Raw genomic sequence first — 24,531 nt, 5'->3', positions numbered from 1 at the left:
AATGAATGGGGAGATCTCTGAATCCATGTGAGGCACAGGGCTGGTTCTAGCTTTGTTAGAAAGAGGTTGTCGTGTACTAGATTATGTAGGATTTTCATTTTTTTTTATTATTCATGGGATAACCCCTTTAACAGTTTTGCGTATACACCACCTATCAGTTGACTTACTTCGTTTCAAAACGGCACCAAACTCTTGGCACAAAATTTTGGTGCACAGTGTCGCATCTTAGGCCATACCCTTTCCACTATTTCACAACCTCTTTCCCGCTAAATCATACCCCCTCAGTAAGCAAGGCGCAGTGGATTATGCTTTTCAACGCATTTGCTTCATAAATAGGTCTAAAACCTGATGTGACATTATGCATCAGAAATGTTTAAAATTTTGGGACATTTTACAACAAAATCTGGGTGCAATTAAGCTAGATTTTTTTTACCCCAAAGGTTCTCTATCCTCGAGTCTAATATATATTATTTTACGACCCTCTGACAATTCAGTACTTATTAGGTCCAGTTGATGCTGGGTTAAAGAAATTTTGTTGTACCGTCATTTCAGTACTCATTAAAATGAGTTTTATACACCAGAGAACCCCTTTAATTCAGGACGACTTTATAGGTGTTGTGCAGGATTAAAAAAAAAATAAATAAAAAAAAAAAAATGGCTGCTTTCTTCCAAACCCAGTGCCACTCTTGTTCATCGGTTCTGTCTGGTATTGTGCTCAAATCCATGGAGCTGAGCTGAGCTGCAATACCGTATATGATCTGTGGACATATGTGTCACTGTTTTGGTAGAAAGGAGTCATGTTTTCCTAATCCTGCATAACACCTTTAAAGGGGTTGTCCAATAATTTACAAAAGTAAAAACGTCTCCCCCCCCCGGCAGGAATTGTCATAAAATAATAAAAGAACACACACTCGCCCATTTCCCTTTTTCTAGCGCCCGTTTTCCAATCCTACCTGCCACTGCAACCTTGATGTCATCTTCTTACCCCTACACCCTGACACCACTGTAGCAAATCAGCGGCTTCAGCAGTATATGGCACATGACCACTGAGGCCACTGAATGGCTGCTGAGGTACTATAGAGCAATGTTATTGCTGCAGTCAAACAAACAGGGAAGATTGGAACAGCTGGGGGTGAAATAGAGGAGTATGTGTTATTTTGAGATTTTACGATAATCCCTGCCTAAAAAAAAAAAAAGTATTTTTTTTTTTTTTTTAAGAACTGGACAACCCCTTTAAAGGGTTTCACTTGAATCGGCGCTGAGCTGCAGTAACCCGCCACAACCACTGCACTTTCAATGGAGTTGTGCTTCCAGCTCTATTCTTCTTAGTGGTACTTCCAGATCCGGCAGCTGATTTGTGGTGATGCTCTGTCAAAATATGGAGCCCACAAAAGCCCTTTATTGTATTTGTCAGCCTTAATTTTGCTTGCCAACCTTCTTCAGGTGAAAAACCTTATATACAGCATATTCGGTCTCTAGGGTCCCTAGAGAGATGGTCCCAATCGCTACATCTTTCTCCCTATAACCTCTAATCCTATAGTAAGGGGGTTATACAATTCAGGGGACCCATTTAAAGGTACCAGGAGCATCCAACCTACATGAACACTTCAAACATCTGAATTGATGTAACACAGTGGCAGTGCATGTAAAACATCAGATATTGGCACTATTTGCCTAAAAAAAATAAAAAAAAAAAAACCTTCTCCTGATGAATCTGTAGTTCCTCAAAGTAGAGCTGTTCACTCGAACCCCATGGAGAACAGAAGACATAAAGCTGTGATTGATCGGATTTCTGACAAAGACGAACCCCACTGACTTCAAGGAGGTCAGTCAGGCTTGCAGTATTTTTAAATGGAAAGAATAGTACTACAGACCATCAAAAATGGGGGGAAGCTTGAAATTCCGACGGAACCCTCAAACACATGGTAATTAAAAGTGACCATACACCTATAACATAGGAAAATATTGTGGAAAATGTAGGGTAACTTGAAAGAAATGAGAGGAGAGAAGAACCTATGAAGAGACGTCCTTAGTTGAACAAGTGCCTGACAATCAAAGGTTCTCCGCTTCGGTTTATGCAGCATTTTCACTATTTTACATATCTGGCCTCATACATTACATAGACATATTCAGCACTTTGCGCATACAGTATCTCAATACGATGTTAGTTGGCAAGTTTCAGAAGGTAAAAAACTTCTGTTCCGACCTCTGCATGGTCCTATTAACCGTTGTCTCAACTGAACATCAATGGTGGACCCACCAGCAACAGAGTGGGCTGCAACTCCACTAACCTCTACCACTCCTGTCCTCATCTGATTGTTTCCCATTACTAAAGACCAAACCTGGAATTGTTACTTAGACATTCCTCCCGTTACAATGACATATCGAAGGGTTTTCAAGTCTTTTTTTGGAACATAAAACCAACACTGATTTGGATTTTCTTTTGAAATATACAATGACATACATAACATGCATTACACGAGGATGGGTAAATTCATTCAGGCGGCATAGCCTAGTTACTATCTGCTCAGTTTACTAGATACTTTCACCTCTCGAACAGAGGGTTTTCCACGGCTGGTTTTACTCCCCGTAGAGTGGTGAGTGCCACCTGGTCCCTTGGATAAGTTCTTACTTTGTTTGCTGCAGCAATGATCCTGTTGACAGGACCGTCTTGAAGAAGAAGAACCAGACAGAGTGGGTGGAGATTTGCTCCGGCCCACATACGGAGATGAACTTTTAGAGTCATGATGATGGGGCCTTCCTGCTCTTGATGAAGAAGTGCTATTGGTGCGGGGTAAGGAAGAGCTGCGTGGGGAAGCACTTGGGCTCCGTCGTGGAACAGCAGGGCTCTTGGGAGGAGTTTTGGGGCTGTGGGGTGAACCTGGGCTTTTGGACTGGGAAGAACTGCGTTGCCTTTGAGACCCTTTCTGAATAATCTGGGCAAGACGGGACAGCAGGTCTGAATCAGAGTTACCGCTTCCCAAAACCTTGTACCTGCGTATGCTATGAGACAGAAGAAAAAAAAAAAAAAAAGTTTAAGTAAAAACTTGTATTCGCAACGGTCCAAGCAATCTTATTATCGCAATATTTCTAATTATCCATATTAAAAACATTGTTAATTCATGTACTACAGGTCATTGATGTCACAAATCCAAAATCACTCTGCAGTTAAAGGGGTTTTCCCATCTCAAACATTTATGGCATAGTACTAGGATAGCCATCAATGTTAGATTGGTGCGTGTTCCACCTACAGGACTCACTCTTATCTCTGTGAACGGAGGGAAGCCGAGCATGTGTGGCCAACTTCTATTCACCATTAATAAAGTTCTGAAAATAGGCAAATACTGGCTTGGCTACTTCCGGCAGTCCCATAGCGGTGAATGGAGGGATGGCCTTGGTTGCATGCTCGCTTGGATGTTTTCAGAACTCCGATAATGATGAATGGGGAGCATGCACAGCGTGCTCTCCTTCACTTTGAGGGGCCCATTCTGGAGATAGGAGCATCTCCCGGAGGAGGCAATATGTTATCAATGTCTGAGATGAGCCAACTCCTTTAATTCTGGATCCTCATATTCAATCATTTTCAGCTAGAATAAAATTTCCACACTGCATTAAGTTCTGTCCTTTAGCTCTACTTGGGTTACCTATTGGGGTCAACTGGACAGAGCCCCAACTGGGACCTTTACCATGCAAATACTATATTAGGACCTTGATTGTTGTCCATCTCTTCACATTGCATACAACCCCTGCCAATCTATATCTACATGGTCATCTTGTAGCTCTCTACCTTTTCTGGAACTAGAAATATTGGCATATTGTAGTAGCTTCATGAAACCAATAATGTTATGGAAATGAATGTATTATTGCAGTTTCTCTTACCGTGCCTCCACTCCTGGTCTTGTGGGTGGTTTTCCTGGTGGTGGTCTTGGAAGAAAAGGCGTTGAAGGGGCACTGCTGATCTGATCATTACTTGTCCAAGACACAGGACGAGGGATCTTACTCCTTCTAGACTGGGGACTGTGAGATGTTACAAATCCATCGTCAGACTGCCGGACGTTAGAATCGGACACTGTTCTGGGAATGAAGAAGACTTCTTCCTCAGATAAACGTACAGCTGGTGGTGAGGTCTTTTCTTCCAGAGACTTGTCAGAGGCACTTGAGAAGTCACCGAAAAATGACTTAATCTGTCGTTTTTCCATTAAGAGCCTGGCAAGGTCTGTCTGGTGAGCCTTTTTCAGAAAAAGCTTCTCCTTTGCAGATATTGGAGAGGACGATTCTGATGCAGAATCAACCTCTGGGGCCAAAACAGGAATCCTGCTATGTCTACTTGGAAGAGATGATTTTGTGTGGTTCTTTTTAGACTGTTGAGAGCCATCACTTAGGTCCAACTGTTGTCCATTGTTAACATTTTTTTGATCCTTGTCACTAACTTGATCAAGTAACATGGACAAGCTGGATTCTGGACAGCCATTAGCAGATACTGTATTTTTATCTTTGTGATAACCATTTTGCTGAACCTTTTCAAGGGAGGTTGCTGTAGGCACTGCCACATCAACGTTTTGTGGATTCAAATCTGCTTCCAACTTTATTTCTTGAAGATCTAAGTGTTCATTTGGCACAGAGCAAGTCCTGGTCTTTGCGGATTCATAAATATCAGTCATTACACCGTCAGAGATTTTATACTGTCCAGGAGAAAGCCTAGGAGGATGAAAACTATGTTTTTGTTCAGATTTGCCCTCAACTAAAGAGCCTGAATGAGAGCGTACTGGAGCCTCTATGCTTTTCTTCTCATTTGGCATTAGATCATAACCATTCACCAAGTCTTTATCTCCTGGGTCTATGGCTTTGCCACTTGCTTTGTTCTGACCATATTTGTCTAAATCTAATGCCAGGTTTCCTTTGTTAGTACCAGAGGAAATGAGATCTTCTATGGTACTATATCTTGTTGGATTCTCATGTGGTGATAGCATTTCTAATACATTGGAGTCCCGATCTCTTTTCTCTAAGTGTGGTCCACAAGGGAAGCTTTCTGAAGCAGACTGGGTTGATGTAACAGAAGGTCGAGGAATCGTCATCTAAATGTACAAACGTGGTCAAATAAGTGATTAAATCAATGAGTCAATTTGCTTCAGATATTTTAGGTTTTCTTTGCTTTGCTAACAGAGCAGTTTAGCGGTCTGTATGCAGGTAGCATACCCTCTGGTTCACAAAAAAAATTCACATTAACTGAGGAACGAACTGATCACTTATATGGTGCCCTGCTTTTTAGATATGCCAATTCCCAGGCTCCTCTTGTGCCATCCAAAATGGCCACACCACTTCTCAGACTACCTGACACATACTGTGCATTATAGTGGTGCTTGCAAGTTTGTGAACCCTTCAGATTTTTCTATATTTCTGCATAAATTAAAACCATATCAGATTTTATCACAAATCCTAAAAGTAGATAAAGATAATCAAATGAGTCTAAAATATTAGACTTGGTCATTTACTTATTAAGGGAAACAATCCAATATCACATGCCTGCGAGTAGCAAAAGTATGTGAACCTTACATTGATGGGTTTCCTCCCTTGAACTACTTATTTCAGGTCCTTCCACAATATTTATATTGGATTAGGGTCAGGACTTTGATTTGGCCATTCTAAAACCTTCAACTTTATTCTACTTTAAACCATTCTTTAGTACAACAACTTGTGTGCTTAGGGACTCTGTTTTGTTGCATGGCCCATGTTCTCTTGAAATTTAGCTCACGGACAGATGTCCTGAATTTTTTATTTAGAATTTACTGGTATAATTCATAATTCATTGTTCCATCAATAATTTTAAGCCATCCTGGCCCAAATAGAGCAAAACACCCCCTAAACCATGAGACTACCATCACCATTTATGCCGGAATGCAATGGTTTCCTTTCTCCAAACAGACATTTCTATTTTGGTCTCATACGTCCACAAAACATTGTTCCAATCCTTGGAGTGATCTTTGTTGGTCAACTACTCCTGAGGAGGGTAATAATGATCTTAAATTTCCTCCATTTGTACACAATCTGTCTAACTGTGGATTGGTGGAGTCCAAACTCTTTAGAGATGGTTATGTGACCTTTTCTAGTCTAATGAGCATCTACATCTCTTCTTCTGAGGGCTTAAGAAAACGATTTTGTGAGCCATAATACAGTTCCATAAAGGTAAGGTGAAGATCAGACTTTGATAGAGCCCTATTTTTTAAATAAAAAAAATAGCGCACTCACATCCGATTGTCATCCCATCGATGAAAACATTGGATTCTAATTTAACCTTTCAATTATCTGCTAATCCTAAAAGGTTCACATACGTTTGCCACTCACAGGCATGTGGTATCGGATCATTTTCCTCAATAAATAAATGACCATGCCTAATATTTTTGACTGGTTTGATTTGCTTATCTTGACTTTTAGGTCTTGTGTGAACATCTGATCTAGTTTTAGGTCAAATTTATGCAGAAATATAGAAAATTCTATTAGATAGAATTAAATTCTATAGAAAAGGGTTCACAAACTTCCAAGCTGTACCACTGTAGGTAGCCCACGATACTTCTTAGGCTATTTTCACACTTGCGGCAGTGTGATCCGGCAGGCAATTCCGTCGTCGGAACTGCCTGCCGGATCCGCCGATCTGGATGTGACTGAAAGCATTTGTGAGACGCATCCGGATGCGGATCCGTCTCACAAATGCATTGCAAGAACATATCCATCTCTCCGCTTGTCATGTGGACAGACTGATCCGTCTTGTATCTGTTTTCACATTTTTACCGGTCTGCGCAGGATCCGGCATTCTGGTATTTTGAATGCCGGATCCAGCACTAATACAATCCTATGGGGAAAAATGCCGGATTCGGCATTCCGGCAAGTCTTCAGTTTTTTTCGCCGGAGATAAAACCGTAGCATGCTACGGTTTTATCTTTTGCCTGATCAGTCAAAATGACTGAACCGAAGACATCCTGATGCATCCTGAACGGATTGCTCTCCATTCAGAATGCTTGGGGATATGCCTGATCAGTTATTTTCCGGTATTGAGCTCCTGTGACGGAACTCTATGCCGGAAAAGAAAAACGCTAGTGTAAAAGTGGAAAATGCAAATGTGATCGCACACTACATCCAGCACTCTGCCCTCCATGCTGGATAAGACATTGGTTTATATTTTGGCCAAAGCATAGTAAGCCACTCACCGCGTCAAGGCTGTCTCATGAGTGGTCCCTAACTCTTGTTCCTACCTGTTCATGGGCCATGACAGCCACATAAAATCCAGGGAATGCAGGTCAGCATGCAAGCCAAGTACACTTTGCTTGTAACCCCGTCCGGTGCCACTACAGCTTTCATCGGATCCAGGGATGCAAGTACCAACATGCATGCTGAACCTACCATATACTTCTCCTGGAGCCAGATGGCTAATGGTAGGTTCTATACAAGCAGACTCAGTTTTATACTGACTTTAAAACCAGCCTCAAGGACAGATTAACTGGTCAGGTGTGCAATGACTCCAAGGAGATCGCCACGCCTCCAATATATACTACAAAGAAAAAAATAAGGGGTTGGGTCAGCACAACCTGCTGCAGGTGCAGATCACTATGGCGAAATACATATACAAACGGAAAATGCAAATGTGATCGCACACTACATCCAGCACTCTGCCCTCCATGCTGGATAAGACATTGGTTTATATTTTGGCCAAAGCATAGTAAGCCACTCACCGCGTCAAGGCTGTCTCATGAGTGGTCCCTAACTCTTGTTCCTACCTGTTCATGGGCCATGACAGCCACATAAAATCCAGGGAATGCAGGTCAGCATGCAAGCCAAGTACACTTTGCTTGTAACCCCGTCCGGTGCCACTACAGCTTTCATCGGATCCAGGGATGCAAGTACCAACATGCATGCTGAACCTACCATATACTTCTCCTGGAGCCAGATGGCTAATGGTAGGTTCTATACAAGCAGACTCAGTTTTATACTGACTTTAAAACCAGCCTCAAGGACAGATTAACTGGTCAGGTGTGCAATGACTCCAAGGAGATCGCCACGCCTCCAATATATACTACAAAGAAAAAAATAAGGGGTTGGGTCAGCACAACCTGCTGCAGGTGCAGATCACTATGGCGAAATACATATACAAACGGAAAATGCAAATGTGATCGCACACTACATCCAGCACTCTGCCCTCCATGCTGGATAAGACATTGGTTTATATTTTGGCCAAAGCATAGTAAGCCACTCACCGCGTCAAGGCTGTCTCATGAGTGGTCCCTAACTCTTGTTCCTACCTGTTCATGGGCCATGACAGCCACATAAAATCCAGGGAATGCAGGTCAGCATGCAAGCCAAGTACACTTTGCTTGTAACCCCGTCCGGTGCCACTACAGCTTTCATCGGATCCAGGGATGCAAGTACCAACATGCATGCTGAACCTACCATATACTTCTCCTGGAGCCAGATGGCTAATGGTAGGTTCTATACAAGCAGACTCAGTTTTATACTGACTTTAAAACCAGCCTCAAGGACAGATTAACTGGTCAGGTGTGCAATGACTCCAAGGAGATCGCCACGCCTCCAATATATACTACAAAGAAAAAAATAAGGGGTTGGGTCAGCACAACCTGCTGCAGGTGCAGATCACTATGGCGAAATACATATACAAACGGAAAATGCAAATGTGATCGCACACTACATCCAGCACTCTGCCCTCCATGCTGGATAAGACATTGGTTTATATTTTGGCCAAAGCATAGTAAGCCACTCACCGCGTCAAGGCTGTCTCATGAGTGGTCCCTAACTCTTGTTCCTACCTGTTCATGGGCCATGACAGCCACATAAAATCCAGGGAATGCAGGTCAGCATGCAAGCCAAGTACACTTTGCTTGTAACCCCGTCCGGTGCCACTACAGCTTTCATCGGATCCAGGGATGCAAGTACCAACATGCATGCTGAACCTACCATATACTTCTCCTGGAGCCAGATGGCTAATGGTAGGTTCTATACAAGCAGACTCAGTTTTATACTGACTTTAAAACCAGCCTCAAGGACAGATTAACTGGTCAGGTGTGCAATGACTCCAAGGAGATCGCCACGCCTCCAATATATACTACAAAGAAAAAAATAAGGGGTTGGGTCAGCACAACCTGCTGCAGGTGCAGATCACTATGGCGAAATACATATACAAACGGAAAATGCAAATGTGATCGCACACTACATCCAGCACTCTGCCCTCCATGCTGGATAAGACATTGGTTTATATTTTGGCCAAAGCATAGTAAGCCACTCACCGCGTCAAGGCTGTCTCATGAGTGGTCCCTAACTCTTGTTCCTACCTGTTCATGGGCCATGACAGCCACATAAAATCCAGGGAATGCAGGTCAGCATGCAAGCCAAGTACACTTTGCTTGTAACCCCGTCCGGTGCCACTACAGCTTTCATCGGATCCAGGGATGCAAGTACCAACATGCATGCTGAACCTACCATATACTTCTCCTGGAGCCAGATGGCTAATGGTAGGTTCTATACAAGCAGACTCAGTTTTATACTGACTTTAAAACCAGCCTCAAGGACAGATTAACTGGTCAGGTGTGCAATGACTCCAAGGAGATCGCCACGCCTCCAATATATACTACAAAGAAAAAAATAAGGGGTTGGGTCAGCACAACCTGCTGCAGGTGCAGATCACTATGGCGAAATACATATACAAACGGAAAATGCAAATGTGATCGCACACTACATCCAGCACTCTGCCCTCCATGCTGGATAAGACATTGGTTTATATTTTGGCCAAAGCATAGTAAGCCACTCACCGCGTCAAGGCTGTCTCATGAGTGGTCCCTAACTCTTGTTCCTACCTGTTCATGGGCCATGACAGCCACATAAAATCCAGGGAATGCAGGTCAGCATGCAAGCCAAGTACACTTTGCTTGTAACCCCGTCCGGTGCCACTACAGCTTTCATCGGATCCAGGGATGCAAGTACCAACATGCATGCTGAACCTACCATATACTTCTCCTGGAGCCAGATGGCTAATGGTAGGTTCTATACAAGCAGACTCAGTTTTATACTGACTTTAAAACCAGCCTCTAGTGTAAAAGTACCCTTACTCGTCCAGCCCTACCCTTAGGCCTCTTTCACACTTGCGTTGTCCGGATCCGGCGTGTACTCCACTTGCCGGAATTACACTCCGGATCCGGAAAAACGCAAGTGTACTGAAAGCATTTGAAGACGGAACCGTCTTCCAAATGCTTTCAGTGTTACTATGGCACCCAGGACGCTATTAAAGTCCTGGTTGCCATAGTAGGAGCGGGGAGCGGGGGAGCAGTATACTTACAGTCCGTGCGGCTCCCGGGGCGCTCCAGAATGACGTCAGAGCGCCCCATGCGCATGGATGACGTGATCCATGCGATCACATGATCCATGCGCTTGGGGCGCCCTGACGTCACTCTGGAGCGCCCGGGGAGCCGCACGGACGGTAAGTATTCTGCTCCCCCGCTCCCCGCTACACTTTACCATGGCTGCCAGGACTTTAGCGTCCCGGCAGCCTTGGTAACCATTCAGAAAAAGCTAAATGTCGGGTCCGGCAATGCGCCGAAACGACGTTTAGTTTAGCTTAAGGCCGGATCCGGATCAATGCCTTTCAATGGGCATTAATTCCGGATCCGGCCTTGCGGCAAGTGTTCCGGATTTTTGGCCGGAGCAAAAAGCGCAGCATGCTGCGGTATTTTCTCCGGCCAAAAAACGTTCCGTTCCGGAACTGAAGACATCCTGATGCATCCTGAACGGATTTCTCTCCATTCAGAATGCATTAGGATAAAACTGATCAGGATTCTTCCGGCATAGAGCCCCGACGACGGAACTCTATGCCGGAAGACAAGAACGCAAGTGTGAAAGAGCCCTTAGATGGGCCAGCATTGCTCACATCAGCAGTGCTGGCAATTCCAAAGGCAGCAGGAAGTTTCTTGGGCTACCAAATGCACAGTTTTCAACAAGTAGTCGAGGAGCCCTGGAATTGGCGGATCTGCAGCTGAAAAGATTAAAGGGACTGTCTGAGTTATATAAAAACCTGATCAACCCCTGTAAACGGCCTAAAATAAAAAATGAATGGATACTCACCTGTTTTCTCTGCTATTTTTTGGCTTGCTGTGCTTCGACTCTCCCGCTGCTGACATAATTTTCTCGCTTGCAGCAGTTATGCTCCGTGCACAAGTCACCACTGCAGTTAATTGCTGGCCTCAGCCGTGCAAGGGACATCTCTGCTGAGGACAGTGACTAGCTGCAGTGGTGACCTCTGTGCACAGAATGTAATCACTGCAGCCATTCAAAAATAAAAAAGAGAAAAGTTGAGGACCAGACTGCAGCGCAGGAAGAAGCAGAGGAGAAAACAGGGGAGTGTCACTTGTTACTTTAGGCTGTTTACAGGGGTAGCATGAGTCTTTCTATAATTCTGACAACCGCTTTAAAGCAGGGCACCAGGTAATGTTCTGTTTGTTCTCTAGTTAATGTGATTCTTTTTTTTTTTCTTCAACCGGAGGGTTGCTTTAAATATAAAGTTAACTAATTTGCCTAAAAGGTATAGCTTAGACAGATTGATAACAGAGGTAAAACAGACACTTTGTATAAAACATGCATTAAAATAAAGACGACAACAACTAAAGGCACAGTACAGGGCGACTCCAGTAAACAGGTTTGTTACATACACTTTTTTTTTTTACTTATCCTTTTAGATGTTATTTTTTTCATTTTTTTTTCTCTTTAGTATTTGTGATCATATTAAAAGGAGGTAAAGAAACTTTTTCCCCCATCTAATTTCCGAATAAGACTATAGAGCTCCTCAATAACCCTAGGTTCGCATTCTCAGTAAGGGCAGGATTCAAAGTCACCTCCAGCAGAGGACCCGTCCCTTCTCCTGACATGTCTGTTTTAGTAACTACTTGCATTCCCCATGTCATACCAATACTGGAGCATCTATTCTTATGACTTTGTTGCACCAGTGAAGAAAAGAGAGAAAATCCAGCTCTTGATAACAGGGAATCCTTTATTCATCCTTTATAATTAGTAAGGACCAGCATGTAAAGGTCCGAAACGCGTAGATTTGAATGCCCTGCGTATGTGGAAGTTTTTATACTGCTGTGAATAAAGGATTCCCTGTTATCAAGAGCTGGATGTTCTCTCTTTTCTTCAGTTTTGCATAAGCCGCGTCCAGGCTTCCTATCCGTGCTCCGGCAGGAGAAACAGGTGAGAGCTGCCTTTTTCTTTCAATTCTCTATTTTGTTGCACTAGTAGTCTGCAATAAAGGTTAATCTAGGTGTTACCAGTTGGGGGGCGTGTCCCTGCACGGTCTGACATTGTCCAATCAGTGCTGCCAGTGTCAGACTGGGCAGGGACACACCCTTCCAACTGGTAACACCCATGTGGACCTTCATTACAGACTGCTGGTAATTCACTCAAATGCAGCTAGACAGAGGAATGCCACATCATAGAGTCATAAGAATAGAGGCTCCAGAATGGATATGACATGGGGAATGCAAGTAGTTACTAAAACAGACATGTCCGGAAAATTGTAACTACCTTTTAAAACTAGATACAGCACATCTTTTTTATTCTGTTTTATATCTGTTTTTATTTTCTGATTGCAGATTTTTTTGTGTATTCTATTTCCTGAACATGATTATGGGGACGGCCATCCTCCCTCAGCTGTTCTTAACAGCATTTAGAAAGCATTAGGAAAATTGTCTAACGGCAGTCCCATGGTCCATAGACACAATGGTCAGAAGGGGACCTCGTTGACTTCTATGGGAGAGTTTTCTAGACATGCTCTGTGACCTGTGCAGAGGTCATTGTACAAGGAAAGAATAGATAAGCACTGACAATCACCTGTTGTGAATGGTGGATCTTGTCGTATCTGTACACAAAAGTGGTATCATTACAGGCAGGATTAGAATTTCAGATAAGCAGATAACTGAAGTAATATTATCTGTACAGACCAAGAAGTGGCTTAGTGGCCAGTGGGAAAACTAAAAGATTGTATAGGTTTTGTTTAACTATAGATATTGGCATGGAAAATTAAAAATAACATCTTTGAAAATATGTTAAACATAAAAACATGATTTAAAATATAGGTCATTTTCTGAGGACACATTCTACCTCAAAGTATTTCCACAGATTGGTAGTCCGGGATGAAGCATGAAGCATGAGCAGCGGTTTCTCTTCTCTAGGCATCAGCATCAATGACAGTACTGCACATGTTCAACAGCAGTTAGGCTCTTGCCCCTGTCCTTTCTCCTCGCACTAGTTTGTGGCACATGTGCAGTACTGTCACAAGATCCACCATTCACAATAAGTGATTGTCACAACTCACCTCTTCCCCCTCCCTGCACAATGACCCCTGAACAAGTCACGCAGTATGCCCATAATAGTCACCCATAGAAGTCAATGAGTCACCGTCAGTCGATATCATCCTATGGTCTATGTGGCTGCTGCAAAGAATGTGTATGATTGGTGTTAACAGCAACTGGCGCAAGATGGCTGCGCCTATAATAATGGAAAATAAAATCCAAGCTTTCCTTGGCAATTACAGCTGATGAAGAATATAAAAGATATACACGAAGGAGCCGGCCCAATCCACGTGCCCATAAACCACCATACAATAAATACTCCAACAGGAAGGGGAGGGGGTCGCAAGATGAAGCTCAAGACACTTGCAGACCCACTCATCCCCTGCCAAGGTCACCGGTAGATATCGAATGCATAGCATGTCTCAAGGTCTACAATAGGACTTTACTTGCTTTAGATGTATTTATTGAGAAAGTGCAACGCGTTTTGGGGAGGACAAATCCCCTTCATCAGGAGAAATAAAAACAGAAATGGTTACAAAGCACTTTCTATTTGATATCTACAGGTAACTTTGGCCCTGGGTCTGCTCAGGGGTGGACTAGGAGCTTAAAGTAGCCCTGGAAACCTACAAAAGGGCCCCATGTTATAGGAGAGTCTAAATTGACAGAAGGCGGGGCAACACAAGTAGGTGGGGCCAGCAATACTGTACTGAAGCACAAAATACCGCCCCTGCAGAACCAAATACCACAGTGTAGCACAAAATACCACCACCCTCGCTGCAGTATTCAAGTGTATCACTGTCTTGAGGCCGGTGGTACAGTTGAATTCAGGAGGACATCTGCGACTGCTGGCCAGGTGCATAAGTGCCTGCATTAATTAATGCTGAGAGCATCAGATCATTAGGTACCTGGCCGGTGGCTGTGAGGAGGGCTCAGGCGGCTCCCTGGTCATCGGCCCACCGGGAAATTTCCCTGTAGGGTGAGGTCTATGGCCAGCCTACCCCTGGATCTTCAAGTGTTTTGAGCTTTATCTTGCGACCCCCTCCCTGATGGAGTATTAATTGTCTTATGGGCACGTGGACTGGGCTGGAGCCACCATATATCTCTTTTATATTCCACTTTATTGCGGTCTTCCTCTTACTGCTTGGGGACTGGTTTATTGGTGAATGATGCCTTCTCCTTCTTCACCCTGTGGGCCCTCAGATATTTATTTATTTATTTATTTATTGGAAATACTTACCTCTAGTGTCGAATTTTTGCATCCCTATCCTGTTGGCGCCCCCCACCCCCAGTCCTGTTGTCTCTTTCATTCTCTAGGGACTACCCCTGACTCGTCTTTATTTTAATTCTGGCAATTACAGCTGATGGCCGAGGTTTCCAGGAGCTAGATCCGCAGCCTTCAGCTGTTGGCAGGGCAGCTATCTTGACAGAAGGGGTTGATTTCATGAGAAAATTCGTTTAAGCCCATATGATCTATTGAACGTCTTACTGAAATCTTTCTACGTAAATAATTTTCGCTGTTCGAGGAATCTTTGTTCCATACGTCCAGGAGAATCTTTCTGCCACTTGGCTTCTTGTGTCCTTTTTGACAGACTAAACAAGAACACTGTTTCACAGTTAATAATAAGGATACAAAAACTTTGACAAGGATAGACACGTGACAGTGACTTTATGGACAGATCCATTCATTCACCTGGGACTTTGATATTCGAATTACACTGGGATACTTGGTGGCACCGTGGGGAATGGCAGGTAGCTTCCTGCGGCTGGCTGAACGAGAGGAAGAAGAGCAACTCTCAGCTGACTGACTCTTGGGGATGCCAATCTCTTTCTTGTGTGGAGACTCTGAACGGCTCGACTGGGGTGTACTGGGGCTTGTGAAGCGTATGGGATTGCAAGCAGGTCTTGAGGTAGAGGATAACAGGATGTGAGAAGCACCAAGCTGTGAATATGACGTGAGGGGGGGAGGAAACAAAATGAAGTAAATAAAACTAAACAATGTATGCAAAGGGCCAGAACCCAGCATTGCAGAAGCGGAGGATGCGTAGCAAGCAAAGAAAGACTGCAAAATTCTGCATTACGTACAATGGAGTCCAGATAACTGGACCATTCTCCATTTGTACCAGCTATGGTGCAGGCTGAAGCAGAAGTGGGGCTTCCATCTTACTTAAAACAAGAAGCAAAGCTCAAAGTCCTGACATTTCCCACTATTGCCCTCAACCTTGAGTACTGGAGGACCAGCATATAGGGTAGCACTACTGTGCAAATGTATAGGGCACAGCTGGTCCAGGTGGATATTGAGCTGGATGGTGGCTGTCATTATAACGGCTTTGAGTTTCATTCAATATAAGGCATAATGCATGTTTTTTGATGCTCAGATATAGAAGTGGCAGCAAAGCTATAAGAAAAACTGCAGAGTTAAATCCTTAACGCACTATAGCCAGAAGAAAAGAAGCAACGCTCTAATCTAATGGGTTCTCTACCTTTTAAAAAACTAATTTTAACTTGGGGAAGTTATCTCTATCCACATGTGGGGGATAACTAACCGTTCGCTGGGGGTCCAACCGCTAGGACCCCCACCGATACTGAGAATGGGGGTCCTGTTCCCCTGATGTGATGGAGTGCACTGCTGCTCTATTCGTTCTCTATGGGACCACTAGAGATAGGCGAGTACAGCACTACGCTATTTTCAGCAGTCCCATAGAGAATGAATGGAGCAGCAGGCACATGCCCAAATTGCCACTCCAGCAGATCAGGGGAACAGGACCCCTATTCTTGGGACTGGTGGGGGTCCCAGTGATCGGACTCCCAACAAACAGTTAGTTATACCTTCGCCTTTTAGACAGGGGAGAACTTCTAAACGTGGCACAAGCATTTTAAGCAAAGTGAAGCTATTCTAGCGCATTTATACTGTATATATTCACATGTAGTAAATCAATCTTCAAAGAAACAATTCATAAAGTATAATTAATTCAAAGTTATACAAGTATATACTTAGAGGATTTGTATGTACAGTGCCCCCATGTAATGTCAGGAAACACAAAAAGGAGGAGAGGGCTTGGAGAACAAAGTGGCAGTCGGCACATGTACACACTGATACCTCCAGCTCTATGTACAAACGTAGGGCTCATTCAGACGACAGTATCTGTTTTGCGTTCCACACATTGCGGATCCACAAAACACAGATACAGGCCACGTGCGTTCTGCATTTTGCGGAAAGGAGCAGCCAGCCCCATGATAGAAATGCCTATTCTTGTATGCAATTGCGGACAAGAATAAGACATGTTCTATATTTTTTGCGGGGCCGCAGAACGGAAATACGGATACGGACAGTACACGATGTGCATTTTTTGCAGCCCCATGGAAATGAATTGCAGAACAGATGCGGACACAAATATACGGTCGTCCAAATGAGCTCTTATATAGTGCTTTGAAGATACTTTATTGGGTCAATTTAGGTCATCTGTGATCTAATAGTTTGTGACATTATTGATGTATATTATGTACAGTGGAGCGTGGGAGTTTGTAAACCCTTCAGAATTTCTAAATGTGACCTAAAACTATATCAGATTTTCATACAAGTTCTAAAAGTAGATAAAAAATAACCAAATCAAACAAATGTGTCAAAAATATTACACTTGGTCATTTATTTATTGAGTAAATATACACTCACCTAAAGAATTATTAGGAACACCTGTTCTATTTCTCATTAATGCAATTATCTAGTCAACCAATCACATGGCAGTTGCTTCAATGCATTTAGGGGTGTGGTCCTGGTCAAGACAATCTCCTGAACTCCAAACTGAATGTCAGAATGGGAAAGAAAGGTGATTTAAGCAATTTTGAGCGTGGCATGGTTGTTGGTGCCAGACAGGCCGGTCGGAGTATTTCACAATCTGCTCAGTTACTGGGATTTTCACGCACAACCATTTCTAGGGTTTACAAAGAATGGTGTGAAAAGGGAAAAACATCCAGTATGTGGCAGTCCTGTGGGCAAAAATGCCTTGTGGATGCTAGAGGTCAGAGGAGAATGGGCCGACTGATTCAAGCTGATAGAAGAGCAACGTTGACTGAAATAACCACTCGTTACAACCGAGGTATGCAGCAAAGCATTTGTGAAGCCACAACACGCACAACCTTGAGGCGGGTGGGCTACAACAGCAGAAGACCCCACCGGGTACCACTCATCTCCACTACAAATAGGAAAAAGAGGCTACAATTTGCACGAGCTCACCAAAATTGGACTGTTGAAGACTGGAAAAATGTTGCCTGGTCTGATGAGTCTCGATTTCTGTTGAGACATTCAAATGGTAGAGTCCGAATTTGGCGTAAACAGAATGAGAACATGTATCCATCCTCTGATGGCTACTTCCAGCAGGATAATGCACCATGTCACAAAGCTTGAATAATTTCAAATTGGTTTCTTGAACATGACAATGAGTTCACTGTACTAAAATGGCCCCACAGTCACCAGATCTCAACCCAATAGAGCATCTTTGGGATGTGGTGGAACGGGGGCTTCATGCCCTGGATGTCGGGGTCTTTAAAGATGGTGCCCGCTCAGGTGCGAGCGCCATAGCCACAGTAATGCTGCAGTTTTGAAAAATATATATAAAAAAAAATTATCTCCAAAATCAAAATTAGAACAATAAAAAAATAATAATATCAGGGGCAAAAATCGCCAGTACTATTAAAATATTAATATCCCATACGGTGAATGGCGTAATGGGGGAGAAAAATGGCCAATTCACAATTTTTTTCATCACTAAAGTGATCAAAAAGTCATACATACCCCAAAATGATATTAGCCAAAGTTACAGATTGTCCGACCAAAAATGAGCACTCACACATGTCTGTAGACATAACTATAAAAAAAAGTTATGGGCGTCAGAATGACAAGAAAAAAATGAATTTTTTCAACGTTTTTATTTTTTTTCCCCAAGTATTAAAACGCAAAAAAACCTCCACCATAGGTGGCATCGCCATAATCGCACTGACTGGAAAATGAAGAGCACAAGTCAGTTTTACCGCATAGTGAACACCGTAAAAAAAAAAAAAATAGAACTGTGGCACAATTGCATGTTTCTTTGGGGTTTTTTTTCCACCCCATTTGGAATTTGTTTCCCCCGCTTCCCACTACACTGTATGCAATATTAAATGGTGGCATTAGAAAGTTCAACTTTCCTGTCCTGCAAAAAACAAACCCTCATACGGCTATGTGAATGGACAAATAAAAAAGTTATGGCTCTGGACAGACAGGGAGCGAAAAACAAAAATGTAAAATCGCCGTCCCAGGAAAGGGTTAAAAAACAAGGATCTATCAAAGTCTGATCTTCACAATACATGTTTTGGAAGTGTATTATGGCATGAACAAGAGAGATTTATGAAGACCTCAAAAGAAGAACTTTTGATGTTCATCACTCTGGAAAAGGTTCCAAACCATCTCTAAAGAGATTGGTCTCTACCAACACACGGTCAGACAGATTGTGTACAAATACAGGAAATTCAAGACCATTATTATCCTCCTGAGGAGTGATGGACCAACAAAAATCATGTGTAGTAGTCTGCAAGATCACAGAGGAACCCAAGGTGACCTCTAAGCAACTAAAGGCCTTTCTCACATTAGCTAATGTTAATGAGTCCTTCATCGGGAGGACACTGAACAACAGTGGTGTGCATGGCAGGATTGCAAGAAGAAAACTGCTGCTCTCCAAAAAGAACACTGCTGTCCATCTGTAGTTTGCTAAAGATCATCTGGACAAGCTAGAAGGCTACTGGAACAATGTTTTGTGGATGGATGAGGTCGAAATAGAACTTCTGGTTTACATAAAAAGGGTTCTGTTTGGAAAAAAAAGGAAACAACTGCATTCCAGCATAAAAACCTCATCTCATCTATGAAATGTGGTGGTGGTAGTACCATCTAGGCCAAGAAGGCTTCCCATCATTGAGGGAACATGAAGTCTGAATTATAACCGAACATTGTAAAGGAAAACGTCCGGACATCTGTCCGTGAGCTGAATCTTAAGAGAACATCGGCCATGCAGCAAGACAAGAACCCTAAAGCACCACTTAGTTCTATCAACAAATGGTTAAAGAAGAATAAAGTAATTGTTTTGGAATGAACAAATCAATGTCCTGACCTTAGTCCAATAGAAATGCTGCCCAAGGACCTGAAGCGAGCAGTTCATGAGTTGAAGCGGTTTTGTATAGAGGAATGGGCTAACATTCCTCCAAGCCGATGTGCAGGACTAATCAACAATTAATGGAAACATTTAGTTGCAGTTATTGCTGCACAAGGGGGTCAAAGATACTGAAAGCAAAGGTTCACATACTTTTGACACTGATATTGGATCATTTTCCTCAATAAATAAATGACCAAGTCTAATATTTTTTTTATTATTTATTTGATTTGGTTATCTTTATCTACCGTACTTCTAGAACTTGTGTGAAAATCCGATGTAGTGTTAAGTCAAAATTCATGCAGAAATATAGAAAATTCTGAAGGGTTCACAAACTTTCAAGCATCACCGTTTGATGTAATATTAAATGTATATACTTTATTCAGCTGCATTTGATACTTTACCACTATACTGGAGTGTTACTTCACTACGCACTGGTTGCATGCTGGCTAAGGTTCAGACAAAGCTGCACCATGATGTTACAGTGCCTATACGTAAGTGGGTATCTAATGCTTTGAAGATGAAAATTAGCTGAAAAGAATCCCAGACGTTAGTTAAGCAAACCTAGCATGGTTAGGAAAAAGCACAATAAAGGATAATATTTCTGAATGCTAGTCATTTCACAGTAAATAAATGACACGCATTTATCATTTAGGAAGGCCATCTGTGTGACTAGCAGATAAAAGGGGCTATGACTTATCCTCAGATCGGTGGTGGTCTGACTCACGGTTTGCCAATCAGTGGTTTGAAGGGGTTGTGGTGCTCATGTGAGCTCTGCGTCCTCTTCACTGTTTAACTGCACACCATCTAGCTTGTAGCATCAGGGCATTATAGTTACAGCTGGTCATCCCATTTGAGTGAAGGTGACGAGCAGTTGTAGTCACACTGCACCACCGGGTACAGCCACCACCAAGCGCTCTCCCCATAGTACTGAATAGGAGTGCAGCACACTTGCTCAGCCGCCCTCCATTCATATCTACGGGGCCGCCGAAAATAGCTGAGCGCTGGCTTGGCTATTTCCGTCAGCTCCATAGAAATTAATGGGAGCGGAGGCCGCGCAAGCGCACTGCGCTCCCATTCAGTACTATGGGGAGAGAGCTTGGTGGCGGCCGGACCCAGTAAAAGCCAGGGTCCTCCAGCCACCACCTACCCCGCTCCGTTCTCGGTGCAGGTGCGGGTCCCAATCAGACAATGGGAGCATATCTTAGCAACATGCCCCATTGTCTCAGGTGGCAATACCCCTTTAAACAGTGGAACGGAGCTCGTATAAGCACCACAACCCCTTCAAACAGCTGATCGCGGAGGTGTCGGAAGTCTGACCCTCGCCAATCTGATATATCGATAACCTATCCTGAGGATACGTCAGCAATATCATAGCACTGCCCAATTAAACAAGAACAACCATTCCTTACCGGTGTGATAGCCCCTTCAGCTTGGGCTTCCATGGGGCTTGTAGGTGTTGCTGGAAGCAGCTGGCCAGCAGCTCCTGACATAGGATCCAGTTTATCAATACAAGGGCCTGAAGTAACCAGGATATCAAGTTCAATCCCTGCATCTGTTCTCTTATTGTTATCTAACCATGAGGCCAGTTTTGGAGGTCCGTCTTGAGGAGATTCTTCCAACGGTTGTAGTACCTCTGGTTCCTCTTCTGATGGACTTCCAGTAACCTTCTGACCTTTATTCCCATTTGATGCAAAATCCTTTAAATCACGCTCTTTATCCACAATGACCCATTCTTTAGAGTCAACCTCCTGCCGGCAGGAGCTCAGATTTACTGCTACAAATCCATTGCTAACTACACCATCCAAGTGCTCTGGGGAACTGGCTGACCCTGGCTTAGATCCTTCTGGTATATACTCATCATCATAGTGCCACACATGGTCAGCATTGGTCGGGGCTACAATGGTCTTTCTTGGTTGAGAAGGAGATGGTGAAGACCCATCAGCAGCTGGTGAATCTTTCAGATTGGGTTCCTTTTGGATCTTTTCAACACTTTAAGGACAGAAAACATGTCACAAAACAAAATGATGCCTTATGTAACCAAGCAGAAGAAAATACATGAAGAGCCATACAAAAAAAAGAATCATTCCTTACCAGTTCTCCAAAAACTTGTCAGCATCAGGTTTTGATTCCAGTGTCAATCTCCTCTCTAGCTCGAAGCTGTGTATAGTACGTAATTTACGCAGAAGAGGAACGTCCCGATCTAACTGTGTGATTTCTGAACGAACCCTCACAGGAGAGCCCAGGCTTGGAGCATTATGTATGCCATTTACATGACCATTACTATGTTCTTCTTCTGCAGCAGCCTGCGAACAAATATATATACATATATCATGAAAATAGAACCACATAAATCCAAAAAATTCTACTTTAAAGGGGTTTTCCATCTTTATTTTGCTTTTTTTCAGACTCCTCAGCGTGGTGAGCATACTTACAAGTTCCCACCTCTAGGTTCTGGCTCCATCGCTCCCCGTCTTGTAGCTACCTGTGTCAACCTCCTGTTTGACAAAGGTTACGTGACCGCCACAACCAATGACTGAGATCTGTTGGAAGTGCAGCTATAGGGACCCATTTATGTACCACCTAGTGCCTAGGTCCTAAAAGTGTACTCCAGGTAGCACATGCTATGTCTTATGGGGGTTCTAGCGCTGTTCTTATACTGTGCTTTTAATAGGTGCATAACATATAAGATCATAGCTTTGTGTAATAGGAGTAGAGCATACTTGGCTTTGGGTAGTTGAGAAATACTGCCAGATTAATACTGGTAGATTGATAAAATTCAAGAAACATGAACATTATTTAAAGTATAATAAATACAAGATATAACTGTGTCTATATAGCATATGGAGAACCTTTAATTTCCAAATGTCTCAGTACCTTGCAGAGTCCCATTTTAACTTTATTCCTGTTGGCATCCATCTCCTCCCAAACGTCCTTCTCCTGGGGGCGCTGATGACTGGGTGATCCTGGGATCCGTTCAGGGGAAACCATAATAGGGATACCATTCTCCGCATCGCTGAGCTGTTCATCAGGAAACACTTCGTCTGTGTTCTCGCGCAGTAGATCCCCATGGACGGGAGTGGCATTTGCAATTCTAAACAGATAAATCAGGATTCATTGTTCATGATTCTGAGCACTTTTGCAGTGTGAGGAGATAAATGGAGATGTGGAGAAGAAGTTACAAATATTCACTGGCATTGCACAACCCCTTTAAGTTCAGAATATAAACCGTATAAAGTCCTTCTTGTGATAACATCATTGTATCATTTAAAAAACGACCTCCAACTGCTATAAAATATATATAAAAAATTTTGGACCCAGAAAGATCAAAAAAAGTAAAATAAATGGTGTGCAAGGGTGGACTTTTAAAAAAAAAACTTTTTGTGATAAAACTGTTAAAGTAATTTTTTTTATTATTGGAAACTGCTGTCTATGAGTTAAAAAAAAAAACGACCTTATCTTCACCATCCTCCTCCGATCCAGCACCACTACTCCTTCCTCCAGTGGCATATTGTTGTGGCTGTGACAGTGACGTCATGTATAGTGCTGCAAACAATCACTGGCCTTAGCAGTGTACGACCCGAGACCACTGAGGCCAGTGACTGGCTGCAGCATTATGTGGAATGTCACCGCTGCAGCCACAACAACACATCTCAGGCTGCTGCAGAGGAAGGAGCAGTGGTGCTGGATCGCATGGGACTGATTAAGGTAAGGGTTTTTTATTATGATTATGATTATTATTAATTTTACCAGACCCAAAGCAGTGTCCAATTAAAAAAAATATATAAATTGGATAACACCTTTAAGAAAATAAAAATGAGCAGCAAATACAGGTGACAGCATGGTTGTGGACACATCCCAAGGGCTCATTCTCACGACCGTATGAATGAGTCCGCATCCGTTCTGCAATTTTGTGGAACAGGTGCGGACCCATTGATTTCCGTCCACATCTGTTGTTCCGTTCCGCGGCCCTGCAAAAAATATAGAGCATGTCCTATTGCATTTCTATAATTGTAGATCTGCAATTTGCGGACCGCGGTCGTGTGAATGCACCCCAACACTTGAGCTGCACTTCTGGTAGCTATGTAGTGATATGGGAAGTGATTTGCACACATACCCGATAGCAGCAGGTGTCAGGCGAGTGTGAAGCTGAGGAGTGGTGGATGTGGTAGTGGTAGTTAATGAACCGTCCATGCCACTCTTCTCCCAGTCAAATGGATCGCTCTCCACCACGCCATAGGTCTTCATACTGTTGTCAAAAACAGATATAAGAAGCTGCAAAGGAAACAAAAAAAATGCAAAATAAGAATACATAAAAAGAAACCGTGCCATTGCTTATACCAACCAACTCGATTCTGCTGTCATTTTGCTTGGTTATAAAAATGAAAGCCCCCCGACATGACGACTCCTCATCTATCCCTCAAATGTTGCAAATGTTTCAGCCTCTCTCCTCGATGCTTCTAGTTACAGAGAATGATGTGCGGGCTCTGTATACCCTTTGATCTGTAACATCAGAGGGGGCTGAGCATGGTACTGACAGGGCATATTGTATTGTGTGCATTGTCTCTGGCAGCAGCAACCCTTTTCTTTCGACAATTAAAATTAGTGAGATCAATCCTTTAGTGGTCATATGGGTACAGTGGTCTTAAAAAACATTTTCAAATACTCTACTACAAGGGATAAGCGAGAAGTCCTCCATTCAGAACCCTCCAAGGAGGAATACACTTAACAGCACATTGATTTCAATGTAATACTTAAAGGGGTTGTCCCACTAAACATTCTACAGTTTTCAAACCAGCACCTGGATTTCCAGATATCCTTTCTGCCCTATCTAAGTGACCAGGTGTGCAATGATATAATAGGTCCACACAAGGATTAGAAAATAGTTATCACACTCCCATGACTCACAATAACCATCTATACAGTCTGAGTGCTGTGTGCAGAATCTCCAGTGTATTTCCAGCACATGTGACTTTACACTGCATTCCACTGTCTACAGCTTGTAGGAGTTGACA

The 24,531-nt window shown here is 43.1% G+C and overlaps 1 protein-coding gene across 2 annotated transcripts in view; it reads right to left on the bottom strand.

The window, feature by feature from the left end:
• Window positions 1-1,508: 1,508 nt before the first annotated feature.
• TTBK2 (tau tubulin kinase 2) overlaps window positions 1,509-24,531 on the bottom strand; it is a 112,441-nt gene continuing 89,418 nt past the window's right edge. Inside the window, exons 10-16 of one of the 2 annotated variants that reach the window (XM_040412380.1) lie at window positions 23,634-23,791; window positions 22,394-22,610; window positions 21,611-21,822; window positions 20,929-21,508; window positions 15,031-15,279; window positions 3,880-5,075; window positions 1,509-3,003 (exon numbers count right to left, since the gene is read on the bottom strand). In XM_040412380.1, the coding sequence (XP_040268314.1) occupies window positions 2,520-3,003; window positions 3,880-5,075; window positions 15,031-15,279; window positions 20,929-21,508; window positions 21,611-21,822; window positions 22,394-22,610; window positions 23,634-23,791 (3,096 nt within the window). In that variant the 3' untranslated portion in view covers window positions 1,509-2,519. The remainder of the gene's footprint in view (window positions 3,004-3,879; window positions 5,076-15,030; window positions 15,280-20,928; window positions 21,509-21,610; window positions 21,823-22,393; window positions 22,611-23,633; window positions 23,792-24,531) is intronic. The other variant, XM_040412381.1, reaches the window with a different exon arrangement.

Source organism: Bufo bufo, chromosome 11 (genome assembly GCF_905171765.1).
Source record: "Bufo bufo chromosome 11, aBufBuf1.1, whole genome shotgun sequence".
Classification (NCBI taxonomy): domain Eukaryota; kingdom Metazoa; phylum Chordata; class Amphibia; order Anura; family Bufonidae; genus Bufo; species Bufo bufo.
Note: the sequence above shows the minus strand (reverse complement) of the source record. Positions and strands in the feature narration are given on the sequence as shown.